General features: G+C 41.4%; 1 protein-coding gene across 1 annotated transcript in view; it reads right to left on the minus strand.

The window, feature by feature from the left end:
• FSIP1 (fibrous sheath interacting protein 1) overlaps positions 1-14,787 on the minus strand; it is a 215,763-nt gene that overhangs the window by 176,710 nt on the left and 24,266 nt on the right. Inside the window, exon 6 of the mRNA XM_055130727.1 lies at positions 609-707. Within this exon, the coding sequence (XP_054986702.1) occupies positions 609-707 (99 nt within the window). The remainder of the gene's footprint in view (positions 1-608; positions 708-14,787) is intronic.

Raw genomic sequence — 14,787 nt, forward strand, 5'->3', positions numbered from 1 at the left:
ATATTCTTAATACAACATTAAAATAGCTCAACTTAAGATTCAAGCCTGGATTTATAACAGCTTCCTGAAAATATAAATTTAATAAACGTTAGGTGGGGAAATGGGTTATCTGGACAGAATGGGGACTTAAGAAATGCCTTCTCCTCTCCATGGGGGGTGAGCCACGGCAGGATGGGCCATGGTGCCCCCCCCAGACCCTAGTCCTTGCTGGGGAGGCCGAGTTGGCTGCACACAAGTAAGCACTGAGCCCAAGTTGGGTCAGTCAGTCTCTTGTCAAGAATATAGGATTCAGTCTCTCAGTGCCTAACCGCAGAATATTCCCTTGGAACTCAAAGAAGGCTGTCTTTCTTTCATTCTTACCATATATTTTCCTTCTTGTTAGGTTTCCATTACTTGCAGCCAGGTTTTATTTTATTCCTCATTATACAATTTCAAAGATACAAAAGTAGAAGGGTGGTATAAGCACCCCTCAGTAGCTAGTCTCAAGAATGATCAATCTTATTTCATCGAGAATCCCACCTATTTACATATACCTCTGGATTAAGTTGTTTCATCCGTGAATATTCACTCTGTCTCATGACAGCATATAAATTTAAATTTAAACATACCTGGATTAGCATTCCTAATATGCTTTTCATATTCTTCAGGAGGGAGCTGTGTGTGAAATACTGAGGAAAAGGTCTCTTCGTAGTCATAACCAGAAGAATCTGTAAATTTTTAAAAATCACTTGTTCAGAAATACATACAAATAAATCAGGAATTATCTACCTGAATCACTGTTTAAAGAAAAAAACCCTAAGAAATGCATACAAATAAATCAGGAATAATCTATCTGAGTCACTGTTTAAAGAAAAAAAAGCACCTAAGATCAAATATTCTCTGTAATACTCATTCAATCCCCTCCACCCAACATTTATTAATACAAAGTCACTTCCTGATAGCCTTAATTATATCTTTGGCTATTCTTTTCTAATGCTAGAGGAACAAATGCAAAAACAAACACAGGGAACATATAAAACTAAAACACTGCTCTATGTTGAAAGCAACATCAAAGCAGAAAGGTGACCTCTTTGAGTGGGAGAAGATACTTACAAATTGTACATCTGACAAGAGAGTCAATATTAAAAAATGCATAAAAAACTCATATAACTTAACAACAAGACAACCTAAATTTCAAAAACTTGACAGAGTATCTGAATAGATATTTCACCAAAGAAGAAATATATATGACCACCAGGTAGATGAAAAAAAAGCCCATCATCACTTATTATCGAAGAACTAAAAACCACAAAAACCACAGAGATATCACCTTATGCCTGTGAGAATGATAATTATCAAGAGACAAGAAACAAGTGTTGGTAAAGACAGAAGAAATAATCCTCTTTTAATGTCGATGGGAAACAGTATGAAGACTCCTCATAAAACTAAGAGTACAAACATCATTAGTCCAGAATTCTGAGTTTTAGTGGCCAGAGATAAAGTACAGTGGGTAAGTATGCCTTGCACACAGCCAAACAGGGTTCAATCCAAGCACCCATATGGTCCACCTAGTTTGCCAGGAGTGTGCCAAAATGTCACATTAACTTCCCAGAAACTCCAATTCTCAGAGCATATGCACACCGGATAACTACATTTTTCTTTTAGATATTCAAGGTGAAGACTTCAGATACCTAGTCTTTAAGATGGAAAAAAAAGAATGGGTGAGAATGTGGTTCAGTAGAAGAGCACACACATGCCTTTGTGTGTTAGATGCCCTGGATTTGGTCCCCAACACTAAATTTAAAAAACAAGCAAATAAAAAATAGTTTTTTTAAGTCAGACATTCAATTCCAAGAGCTCAACCCTGGTGGAAGTGGAGGAGTATTTTCTAAATTCCAAAAACCCTTTTTTACAAAAATTTTCTTTCAAATTAAACACATGTATATATATATATATATATATATGTATATGCATATATATGTATACATCAAGCCACCAGAAGAAAACTTGATTCAGGTAAGAATCATCAATCACTGTATCACTGTATCACTGTCATCCCATTGCTCATCTACTTGCTTGAGCAGGCACCAGTAACGTCTCCATCGTGAGACTTGTTACTGTTTTTGCCATATCGAATATGCCACGGGTAGCTTGCCAGGCTCTGCCATGCGGGTGAGATACTCTCGGTAGCATGCCAGGCTCTCTGAGAGGGGCGGAGGAATCAAACCCAGGTCGGCCGCATGCAAGGCAAACGCCCTACCCACTGCGCTATTGCTCCAGCCCAAGAATCATCAATAGATGATAAAACTAATAAGTAAAATTTTAAATAATAGGATAATAGCCTCAGAATTCCTCCCCACAAAAATAATTTCATCAATACAAAAGGAAAAATAGGGGATCAGAGAGAGAGCTCAAAGAGCTGAGCACACGCTATGCATGTAAAAAGCCTGATTTCAATTCCTGAGCCCTCCAGGAGCAACCCTGGAGCACTTAGCAGGGAGCAGCACCTACGCACTGCCAGGTGTGCGCTCACCCACCAAACATAAGAAAAAGAAAATGAAAAACAGCAATAACACCTTCAGTGGAATAACTGGCAGGCACCACCCAACCAAATAAAGCTAACATCACAGGAACCAGACCGTCAATGTCAGGAGCTGACGGATATGATACATGAAAAGAACACAGTGTCACATATGTGGAATTCCTGCCCACACATGTAACCTGAACCTAATCACCCAGGAACAGAAACAAGCTCTGGCTGAGGGACAGTCAAAACACCAGGCCTGTTGTCTTTCATAAATATCAGAGCCACAAAATAAAAAAAAAAATAGTAGAAACATATCATCATCATCATCATCATCATCATCCTGTTGATCATTGATTTTCTTGGGCGGTTTCAGTGATGTCTCCATCACTGAAATTTTAGCAGCCTCTCTTTACTCATCCTTCTGAATGGTGCCACATTGGAGGCTCTTCAGGGTCAGGGGAATGAGACCCATCATTGTTACTGGTTTTTACATATGAATACACCATGGGGAGAAACTAACAGCTAACAGCAATATATGACCTGGGATTTTCTTTTGCTAGAATTTTAGTAGGATAATTAGCAAATTATAAACAAAATCTATAAATTAGATAACAACATGTAAATCAATACTAAGATCCTGACTTGTTTATGTCTTTGTGTGAAGAGGGAGGCAAGGGATAGGGAAAGACAAAGACAAAAAGAGAAATAAAACATGGTAAACTGCCAACACTTGAAGCATACTGTTAAAGGGTACTCGAGAATTCTTTGTGTTTGAGTCTAAAGTGACGCTGAGAGCTAGTTCAAAGGACTGGAGCGTGTGTTCGCATACAAAATTCCTGGAGGCTGGTCCCCAGCACTATGTGCACACCAGCAGGAGCCTCCTGCACCTCACAGCACATGGTCCCAAAACTGTATAAATAAATAAGTCTGGAATCGGGCCACTTCAGGCATTCATCCCCTTGGAAGTGAAATCCAGGGAATGACCAGAGAGCCCCAATGAGGTGGAAGAAAGTACCTCTCTGTACACCTAAATTCTGGGAAGAGACCACACACACACACACACACACACACACACAGAGCTTCTGACAGCTGCAAAGCAACAAGGTAGATTGTGTGTTAGGAGAAAGAGAGAGCCTCAAGCACTCATGTTTTCTCTCCTTTTCCCTCTCCTCTCTACACAACACACACACACACACACACACACACGCACACACACACGCACACGAACACGCAGTGAAAAGGTCGTGTGAGGTTGCTCCAAGAGGCAAACACCCACAAATCAGAAAGACCCCACAGAAATGAACTTCTCAGCACCCTGATATTTGTTTTCTCGACTCCAGAACTGTGAGAAAACAAATTTATGATTTTAAGCTAGCCAATCTGTGGTATTTTTTATGGCAGTCCTAGTAGATACCTAGTAGATTGATATGTACACTTGAAAAATTAAAAACTGATCCCAATTAATTTAACTGAACAAGCTAGAGAACACAAACTCAGGAAAATAAATAACCAGGAATTTGAATTATCAAATAAATTCAAAAACAGTCCTTGACGGCATGGAAAGAAAAATCTCCAAGTATAATTTTTTTAAGGAAAAGTATTATGCAAGTATTATACTATTTCCCTGACCCCGTGAAGGTCAGGGAAATAGTTGCAAAGGCTGGAAGAGCACATATCTTATCTTTGGAGGCCCCATGTTCCACCCAGACACCACGTGCTCAAACCCCCTCCCCGCAAAAAGATCAGTATGGATTCATGCTTAACTTAATGGAATGGCAGATGGTTACAAATAGGAATATTTATAGGTAGATATATAACAAGTTAGTAAAAAACATAAATTCTGTGTTTTTCCCATTTTCCACAAAGTATCCCCTCTTTTCTGAGAGTCAAGTCATTGCCTCATCAGTAGCAACAAGCATATACCTAACATCCAATTCTTGGTCTCAACGTTAAGTATGAAGCCCAGGGCTGGAGCAATAACACAGCAGGTAGGGCATTTACCTTGCATGCGGTCAACCCAGGTTTTATTTCCAGCATCCCAATGGTCCCCTGAGCACCGCCAGGAGTAATTCCTGAGTGCAGAGCCAGGAATAACCCCTGAGCATTGCTGAGTATGACCCATAAAAGCAGAAAAAAAAAAAAAGGACATGAGTATGATGCCCAGTCTTTGCAACAACAATGGCAACAAAGGTCAGGAAGGGGGAATGTTTAATAAGAAAAGAAGTAAGTCTCAACAACCAGGATGTAGTTATGTCAAAGAGGCACAGGAATCATTCAAAAACCTCCAATCCCCATTAAAATGGGGAGAAGAAATGAACAGAAACTTTCTCAAAAAAGAAATTCAAATGAGCAAAAGACACATTTTAAAAAAGGTTTTACATTGCTAATCAGGGAGATGCAAATCAAAACAAAGAGATATTATCTTACACCACAGAAACTGGCACACATCAAAAAGACAAGAACAACCAGTGCTGGCACAGATGCAGGGAGAAAGGGACTCTCATTCATTGTTGGCGGGAATGCTGACTGGTCCAGCCTTTTTGGAAAACAATATGGACATTTCTACAAAAACTAGAAATTGAGCAGCAATACCACTTCTGGGAATATATCCTGGAGATGCAAAAAATACAGTAGAAATTACATCAGCACTTGTATGTTTATTGCAGCACTGTTTATAATAGCCAGAATCTGGGGAAAAAAACCTGAGTGCCCAAGAACAGATGACTGGTTAAAGAAGCTTTGCTACATCATCTACACAATGGAATACTATGCAGCTGTTAGAAAAGATGAAGTCATGAAATTTGCATGTAAGTGGATTGCCTTGGAGTGTATCATGCTAAGTGAAATGAGTCAGAAAGAGAGGAACAGACATAGAATGACTGCACTCATTTGTGGAATATAAAGTAACATAATATGAGACTAACACCTAAGGACAATAGAGATAAGGGCCAGGAGGATCACAACATGGTTTGGAAGCCAGCCCCACTTGCTGGGGGGAAAAGCCAAAAGGAACCACTGAGTAAATGATGATTGGAGAGATCGCCCAGGATGGGAGGGGTCTGCTGAAAGTAGACCAAGGACCAAACACGATGAACTCTTAGTATCTGTATTGCAAATCATAATGCCCAAAATTAGAGAGATTAAGAAGGATTGAACCTTCTTAGTGTACATATCACTGTATGACTGAAACATAATCATGAGAGTTTGTAAGTCTGTAACTGTATCTCACAGTGATTCATTAAAAAAAAAGTGATAAGGAAGGCAGGGAGTGCAGTGGGTGGGGATGGTGGGTGGGACACTGGGAACAATGGTGGTGAAAAATGTGCATTGGTGAGGGATGGGTGCTCGAGCATTGTTTGACTGAAACATAATCATGCATGTTTGTAACTGTATCTCACGGTGATCCAATAAACTTCTTAAAAAATAAAAATTTTAAAATAAAGTAACATAGGGACTGGAGCAATCGCACAGCAGGTAGGGCGTTTGCCTTGCACGCGGCCGACCTGGCATCCCATATGGTCCCCTGAGCACTGCCAGGGGTGATTCCTGAGTGCAGAGCCAGGAGTAACCCCTGTGCATCGCCAGGTGTGACCCAAAAATAAAAAGTAATTAAAAAATAAAATAAAGTAACATAATAGGATACTAACACCTAAGGACAGTAGTGATAAGGGCCAGAGGGATCACACCACGACTTGGAAGCCAGTCTCACATGCTGGGGGGAAAGGCAGCTGGGATAGAGAAGAGACCACTAAGTAAGTGATGGTTGGAGAGATAGCTCGGGATGGGAGATGCATGCTGAAAGTAGACTATGGACCAAAAATGATGACCTGATCTCTTATTACCTGTATTGTAAACTATAACACCCAAAATGAGAAAGAGAGAGAGAGAGAGAGAGAGAGAGAGAGAGAGAAAGAATGTGCCTGCCATAAAGGGAGGGGATAGAAAGAGGTCGGAGTGGCAGGAGGGATACTGGGAACATTGGTGATGGAGAATGGGCACTGGTGGAGGGATGAGTGCTCAATCACTGTATGACTGAAACATAATCATGAGAGTTTGTAAGTCTGTAACTGTATCTCACAGTGATTCATTAAAAAAAAGTGATAAAAAAAGCCTCCCAATGACCAAAGCTAGGGGAAAAAAAAAAGAGCAACAATATGTAGTGGCACCAGATTATCCAAAGTATAAGGTTAGAGCAATAGTACACTGGGTAGGATGCTGGACTTGCATGTGGCCAACCACATAAGGTCTCCTGAGCCTGCCAGGAGTAATCTCTGAGCGCAGAGCCAGGAGTAAGCCCTGAGAACCACCATGTTTGACTTCCCAGACACACACACACACACACACACACACACACACACACACACACACACACACATGAAGCATAACATATTTGTGATTCTACAGTGATATTTTTTTAAAAGATGGAATAAACAAATAGGTAAACCAATCTCTGATACAAAATTTTTTTAAATATTATAAGCATAAGTATTTACTTTTAAGGAGATGACACAAAATTCCCCAATCCTCTAAGAATGCAGGTAGTTACTTCCTTTCAGAGAAAACAATCAATGTAGAAAGAGCTGTAAACAGAGGAACTTTTTAATGAAGAAGCCTTATATACAAACCCTCACCCTAGTGAACAAAGTTAAAAACCACCAGTTCTCGGCTAATAGTACACAGAGATGTAAAGGCAATGGAATTTGCAATTCCCAAGTCTTCTTCCCCAAAATAAAAAAAAATTTAAAAAAAAGGTGTAATCATGAGGAAAACTTGGATCCCAATTTCAGGTAGCTGGACAAATGCCAGACCAGCATTCCTCAAAACCAGTAAAGGTCATCATAAACAAGTCAAGTCAGAAAAGGTGCATACCAGCTCTTAGAAAAGATGAATCCATGAGAAAATCTGCATGTAAGTGGATCAACCTGGAAATTTTCATGTTAAGTGAAAAGAGTCAGAAAGAAAGGGACAGACATAGAAAGATTGCACTCATCTGTGGAATATAAAGTAACAGAATAGGAGACTAACACCAAGAATAGCAGAGATAAGGACCAGGAGGTTTGCCTGCCTCACATTGGAAGCCAGCCTCACATGCTGGGGAAAAGGCAGCTCAGATAGAGAAGGGAACACCAAGTAAAGGGTGTTTGGAGGACCCGCTCTGGTTGGGTGATGCATGCTGAAAGTACACAGACTATAGACAAAACACAATGGCCTCTCAATACGTCTATTGCAAACCACAATACCCAAAAGGAGAGACAGAACAAAAGGGAATGCCCTGCCACAGAGGCGGGGTGGGGTGGGGAGGGATGGGGTGGAGGTTGTGGGAGAGATACTGGGGTCATTGGTGGTAGAGAATGGGCACTAGTGGAGGGATGGGTACTCGATCATAGTATGACTGAAAAGCAAACACGAAAGTTTGTAAGTATGTAACTGTACCTCACGGTGATTCACTATTTAAAAAATAAATCTGTCACTGTCACTGTCACCCCATTGCTCATAGATTTGTTTGAGCAGGCACCAGTAACGTCTCTCATTGTGAGACTTATTGTTACTGATTTTTGCATATCCAATACGCCATGGGTAGCTTGCCAGGCTCTGCCATGCAGGCGCGATACTCTCAGTAGCTTGCTGGGCTCTCCGAGAGGGGCAGAGGAATCGAACACAGGTCGGCCACGTGAAAGGTGAATGCCCTACTGCTGTGCTATCACTCCAGCCCTAAAAAATAAATTAATTAATAAACTAATAATAATAATAATAAAAATAAAGGTGCATCCCAAAAAGAGAGGCATGGGTTTGGGAAATCTGAGGACTAAATATGGAGGTATCTATGATAGGATGCTGCAACAGAAGAGAAACAATCAAAAACTAAAAATATGAATAAAATTTAAATTATGAATAAATTATGAACTTTGGTTAATAATAATTACAATCTATTGACAACAGTTCACTGACTGTAATAAATGTAACATTAGCACTGCACTGTAGTACTGTCGTCCCATTGTTCATCAATTTGCTCAAGCAGGCACCAGTAATGTCTCCATTATGAGACTTGTTACTGTTTTGGCATATCGAATATGCCACAGGTAGCTGTGCCGGATACTGTCGGTAGCTTGCCAGGCTGTCCAAGAGGGGCAGAGAAATCGAATCCAGGTCGGCCGAGTGCAAGGCAAACACCCTACCTGCTGTGCTACTGATGTAAAATGTTACTTACAGGGAATACTTATTGTGAGCCTATGATAGTACAGAATATCTGCACTATTGTATAAATTTTTTGTAAATCTAAAGCTTTAAAAATCAAACAAAAATAACTTCTATATTAGAAAGCGAGGAGTAAAAAACATAAGCAAAATTAGAAATAAGAACTGGGATTATAAATAACAAGGAGAGCTATTTATTTAATGGGCTGGGGAGACAGCTCAGGTGGCTAGCAGGGTGCAAGCTTTATCTATGGGAGCCGCAGCTTCAGTCACCACCTCACTCTCGGAATACACTGGATGTGGCCCACTCTCCCACCCTCCAAAAAAAAGCACTGTATGAAATTTTATGTTTCTAGCATTTTTAATCTCAGTAAAGGGATACTTTAAAATTTCACTGACATGGCTATATGAACAAAATTGATTCCAGAAGAACTAGCAAGCTAAAACAGAATGCTAAATATGAAAGAAGCTAAGAAAGTCAGAGAATTGCCTCCAAAAAATTTATTTGAACCAGATGGTTTTTCCAGTGCAACCTTTCAAATTTTTAGGGAACAGATAATCCCCTTGTTATATCAACTGTTTCAAAGCACAGAAGTAAATGATCAACTAGGTCCATTCATTTTATTTAGTTGACATATGTCTGTCAAAGCACACATACACACATATATCCCAAATCCTAGCCCTATCCCAACACCCTAACATTAAAGCACTGTGTACATACAGTCACACACAGAGCTGATATCACATATTTATGTATATGTGTGTGTGAAAATTCTGCCAGAGAGAGGACACCCTCCTTTTTCTGCACACTTTTTTTAGTTGGGTCAACAGACTGCTGAGATCCACCTACTCTGAAGAGGGTAATGCACTCTACTCTGCCATTCACGTTCTAGTTACTTCCAGAAATACTCTCCTAGTTGTACCTATAGCACTGTAGCACTGTCGTCCTGTTGTTCACTGATTTGCTTGAGCAGGCACCAGTAACATGTCCATTGTGAGACTTGTTGCTGTTTTTGGCATATCGAATACACCACAGGTAGCTTGCCAGGCTCTGCCATTCGAACAGGACACTCTCGGTAGCTTGCCGGGTTCTCCGAGAGGGATGGAGGAATTGAGCCCGGGTTGGCCTCGTGCAAGGCAAACGCCCTACCCACCGTGCTACCGCTCCAGTCTAAATAATGTTCAATCAGCCACCTCAGCTTTCCAGAATAAGCTGATGCAAAACAAAAAATTAACCATCACAAAGACTAGATGAATAGGGGCCCAGAGAAATAGTGTAGCGGGAATGGTTCCTGCCTTGCATGCAGCTAATCCGGGTTCAATCCCCGGCATCCCATATGGCCCCCTCGAGCCCATCTGGAGTGATTCCTGAGTGCAGAGCCAGGAGTAACCCCTGAGTACTGCCAGGTGTGGCAAAAAAAAAAATAAAAGACTAGATGAGGGCCAGAGTGATAGCACAGTGGGTAGGGTGTTTGCCTTGCACACGGCTGACCCAGGTTCAATACCCCGCATTTCATATAGTCCCCAAGCACTGCAAGGAGTAATTTCCGAATGCAGAGCCAAGAGTAACCCCTGAGCAACACAGGGTGTGCACACAAAAGAAAGACTAGACAGACAAAGAAACCATTAACAGAAACAATTAATGAGAAAACATGTAAAAAAGAGGAATAAATTTCAACCCTGAGAAATATTTTGTTTGGGGGAGGAGGTAAAAAGGAACCAGCAGAAAGCAAATGGCTCTAATTTTTTTAAGGTTTTTTTATACCGTGACTGTGCTACATGTGGGCAAAGTTGTTACATGTGGGATGTAATCAGATAAAAGTGGAAGAATGTCACTAGGTTTCGAATGCAGGAAGAACACTGATGAAGTAGCTTCTGCAAGGTGATACAAAAAAAAAAAAAAAAAAAACCTTGGAGAAGTTTAGAAGTAAATGAAAGTAGCAGCTGTAGGTGTGAACTATTCCTCGAAGAAGTCTGGCCCTGAAGCAGAGCAGAGAAACAGTGGAGAACAGAGAAACATCTTTTAAATGTGTATTTTTGGACGATTTGATGGTTCTGGTTCTGTGTTAGGACCAGAAGATCATTTAAACGTAGTAATTGAAATAAGGAGTCAGAGCAAAATAGAGAGCGATGAGAAACTCTGCCACAAGCCATAGGGAAGGGGAAGGGGAAGAGTGCTAGGCAGCTCTCCCCGCTGAGGGAGGCTGAGGTGGGGAGGCCACAGGCAGTGCAGTGAGGAGAGAAAAGGCTGTGCAAGGGATTCCCAGTTGATCCATTTCCTCTGGAGCATAAAACTGCCAGAATGAAGGATTTATCAAAGAGCAGGAGAGATTAAACACATGGTAACAATTTAGGAGAGCCACTTCGGAAAATGCAAAGTACATTTCTAAGCAAGGCTGAGACCCCAAAGAGGTTAGAAAAACAGAAATCCTTAGTTGTGCTGGTAAAAAGCTATGTGACTTTTCTCCCTCAGTCTTCTGCAAATCAGAGCGGCAAGACATGACCAGGTGTGAGGGGGAAGACTTAGAGAATATCCAAGAGTAGAAACAGCCACCGAAAAACTTTAGAAAGAGATAGTCACAAATTTTGAGATCGAGTAAATAGATTTGTGCTGGAGGTGATGACCAAAAAGGTTTAAAAAAAAAAAACAGAGAGAAGAGGAGAGGAGGGGGGAAGGGAAGGGGAGGGGAGGGGAGGGGAGGGAAGGGGAAAGGTGGGCCTCTGTCTCATTCACTGATGAGAATCCAATCACTGTCCTCAGAAAACACTGAACTCAACCTCCCTCCACCAGATCACTACTGAAAGTAAGGTTTTTAGTATTAACACTCCTAGTATTATAAAAGTTTATATTTTTACATTTCTTTTGAAAACAAAACACTCAAAAATGGGTGGAGAGGGCCAGAGACACAGGAACAGGGGTTAAAGCACTTGCCCTACATGCAGCCAACCAGGATTAATCCTTGGCACCCCATGTGGTTCGGTGCACAACTCCAAGACTGAGCTCTGAGCACAGAGCCAGGAGCAAGCCCAAAGCACAGCCAGATGTGACCCAAATTTTTTAAGAATTAAAAAATAAAAATAAAATAATGGGGTGGTAGGGACAGGAGCAATAGTGTGGCGGGTGAGGCACTTATGTCACACAGGCCAAGCCAGGTTCAATCCCTGAGCACCACCAGGCGTGATCCCTGAGCACAGCTGAACACAATTAGGCATGACCCAACCTCGCTCCCACAATGACATGGAGAGAATAGTGGGGTGGGGGGGCTCTATGGGACAGGCCCAACATCAGTGAGGCTCCGGTTATGGGTATATTTATAGAGATGAGTTAACAACTTGGGTCTAAGTAAGTTTAGTTCAAAACCCTTTAGTATACTTTCTGGTATATCTACTTTACTAAAGTTTCCCTTTATCAGGCTGGAGCAATAATACACAGGGTAAGGTGCTTGCCTAGTGCTGCAGCCATGACCCTAGTTCAAATTCCAACACTGCCTGGTGTGGCCGCAGAGCACCGTCAGGGGTAGCCCCCAAAATCAAAGTTTAAATTTTTATTTTACCTATTCATTTTTGAAGCAAATAGTTTTATCGGGGGGGTAGGAGAGAGGAGAGACAGAGAGAAAATGGTAAGAGTCCATAAAGTAAAGGAAGAAAATCAGACACCCTGAGCTGACGTGTGCACAGCTTCAGCACTGAGTGCGCCCGCAGACTGGACGGTACATACTTCTCTGAGGAAATGCAACGCCCTTCCACTCCCGTCTTTTCGTGACACACAGCAATAACTGACCTCCGGGGAGGATGCCCAGAAACAGGGTCAAAGGGACCAGAAAACACCCGTCACTTCCTCGCCTGCTTCATCAACCTGGATGTCCTCTTCCTTTGCCTGGTATTACCTTTCTTCTTTTCTTACACCCGTCTCTAGTCACTGTTCAACATACTTCAATTAGATGCTGCCATCTACTGGACAAGTTATAAAGACTTTGCGCTTTCTGTTACCAGTAACTTCTGGAGGCATAGGGAGATAAACCAGGGGGGTCAGGCACATGCCCCATTAAGGTTTAATCCAACTCTGCTCCAGCAGAGTTGGAGCAATGCAGCATCCTCAGATTTCTTGGAATCTGACCTCTTGGCCTAGAATTTCTGGGAGGGCACTCGGAGGTTGCTCCTGACTGTGCCAGGAAGGAACCCCGACCTCCAGCACACAAAGCATGCACTCCGGTTTTTTGAGTATCTGCCCAGGCCCCATGTTTTATACTTGTAATTAAGAGGGACTTCAAGAGATTGCAGAAGTTTGGGGAGTAAAACGGAGGAAAAACTATTCCCAGGAGAGGACAGACAGAGCTGTTTCAAAAATTCTTATAATATGCAGCTATAATGACAGGACTGTGACGCTTTCAAGAGCTATGTGACAAAATTGAGCTGATACATTTATATTTGGTTCTTTCACACATGGACTACTCAAGGCTACTCCTGGCTTGGTGCTTAGCAGTCCTTCTCAGCAGTGCTTGGGGACCATGTGGTGCCAGGGATCAAATCCAGATTTCCTGCATGCAAAGCATGCCAAAAGATACTATTGCAGGATTATGCATAACTTTGAATGGAAATGATTATTTTATATGAATATTCTTACATCTTAAAAACTATTCAACAGCTAGGTATATAAAATTATTCCTCCATCCCTCTCGAAGAGCCCGGCAAGCTACCGAGAATATCTCACCCCCACGGCAGAGCCTGACAAGCTACCCATGGCGTGAAGAAAAAATTTTGAATGGAAATAATATATGTTTAACAGCAAGGTATCAGTCAAACAAATTATGGTCATCTATACAATGAATTAGTAAAGTCATGTAAAATAATGCTGATATAAATCCAGTTCTGTTGTTTTTAATTTGTTATATTTTTTAGTGAAAAAAAAAACACCCAGAATTTATTGTTGGCAAAATCTACTGATGCTAAAAATAGAGGACCAAAATTTGACAAGAAACATGATACTTTGTATCATTTAAAAGTATTTCCTCCAAGATACTCATTCACTGAAAAAAAGAACAGTAACTTTAGCAATGGAGAAAGCCAGTAGTTATCACCTTAACCCATGTTTTCAAGGTTAACATCCCCAGTAATAACTCTGCATTAAATAACAGAAGCATGACTGACCAAGAAGAATATGTAATGTCTGGGGTAGCTTGCCAAAAAAATGCATATCCTCAATTTAAACAAGAGAAAAACATCAGACAAACTGAAATTGAAGGCTATTGTATAAGATAACAAACCAAACATGTTACGAGCATGACAAAAAGGCTGAGGAACTATCAAAGCTTGGAAGACACAAAGGAGACATTCAGGTGGAAGCAATATGAGATTCTCAACCAGATATTATACAATAAAAAAAAATGACTTTGGTGTGGAAACTAGGAGATGTTAATGAGTGTGGAATATTTAGTAGTGGTATACAAATGTGAATTTCTCAATTTTGGTCGCTGTAGTATGGCTATTCAAGATGCTAACTAACCGCAGGAAACCAGGGAAATCTATAAGCCTACAATAATTACAAAATTAAAGTTAAAAAAACACACAGTGGCATTTAAACAATATCCATTTGAGTATACTCTTGCTTCTGAGGGCCAGTAATTTGTGTGACAGGCAGGAACAATTTGTTTCAGTATCAGCATGCACGGTGACTCAGCGGTGGGGGCTGTTTGGCTGAAGATGTCTGGAACGGCTCCACTGGGGCCAGCTGTCCGGTGTTGGCTCTTCTCTGTATGATCTTTGCAAGGGAAAAAACCTCCAAGGAGGCTCTTTCACGCGTATCTCTGGAATCTACCCTGAGAACGCGGGAACAGTTGGTATATTCATTTCCTAAGGCTGCTGCAACTGCACGGAGCTCGGGGACTGGAAACAGCAGAAATTCACTTTCCGTTCTGGAAGCAAGTAATCAACACCATGCCTTCCCTGGAGCCTCAAGGGAAGACTCCTTCCTTGCCTCCTCCTCACTAGGGGCTGCCGAGAAGGGGGCTGTTGTCTTAGGACCTGGGTGGTCCTTAGTGCAGCCACCTCATTCCACTCTCTGCCTCTATCGTCACACTCGTGTGACCA

This window comes from Sorex araneus, chromosome 3 (genome assembly GCF_027595985.1).
Source record: "Sorex araneus isolate mSorAra2 chromosome 3, mSorAra2.pri, whole genome shotgun sequence".
NCBI classification, from domain to species: Eukaryota; Metazoa; Chordata; class Mammalia; order Eulipotyphla; family Soricidae; genus Sorex; species Sorex araneus.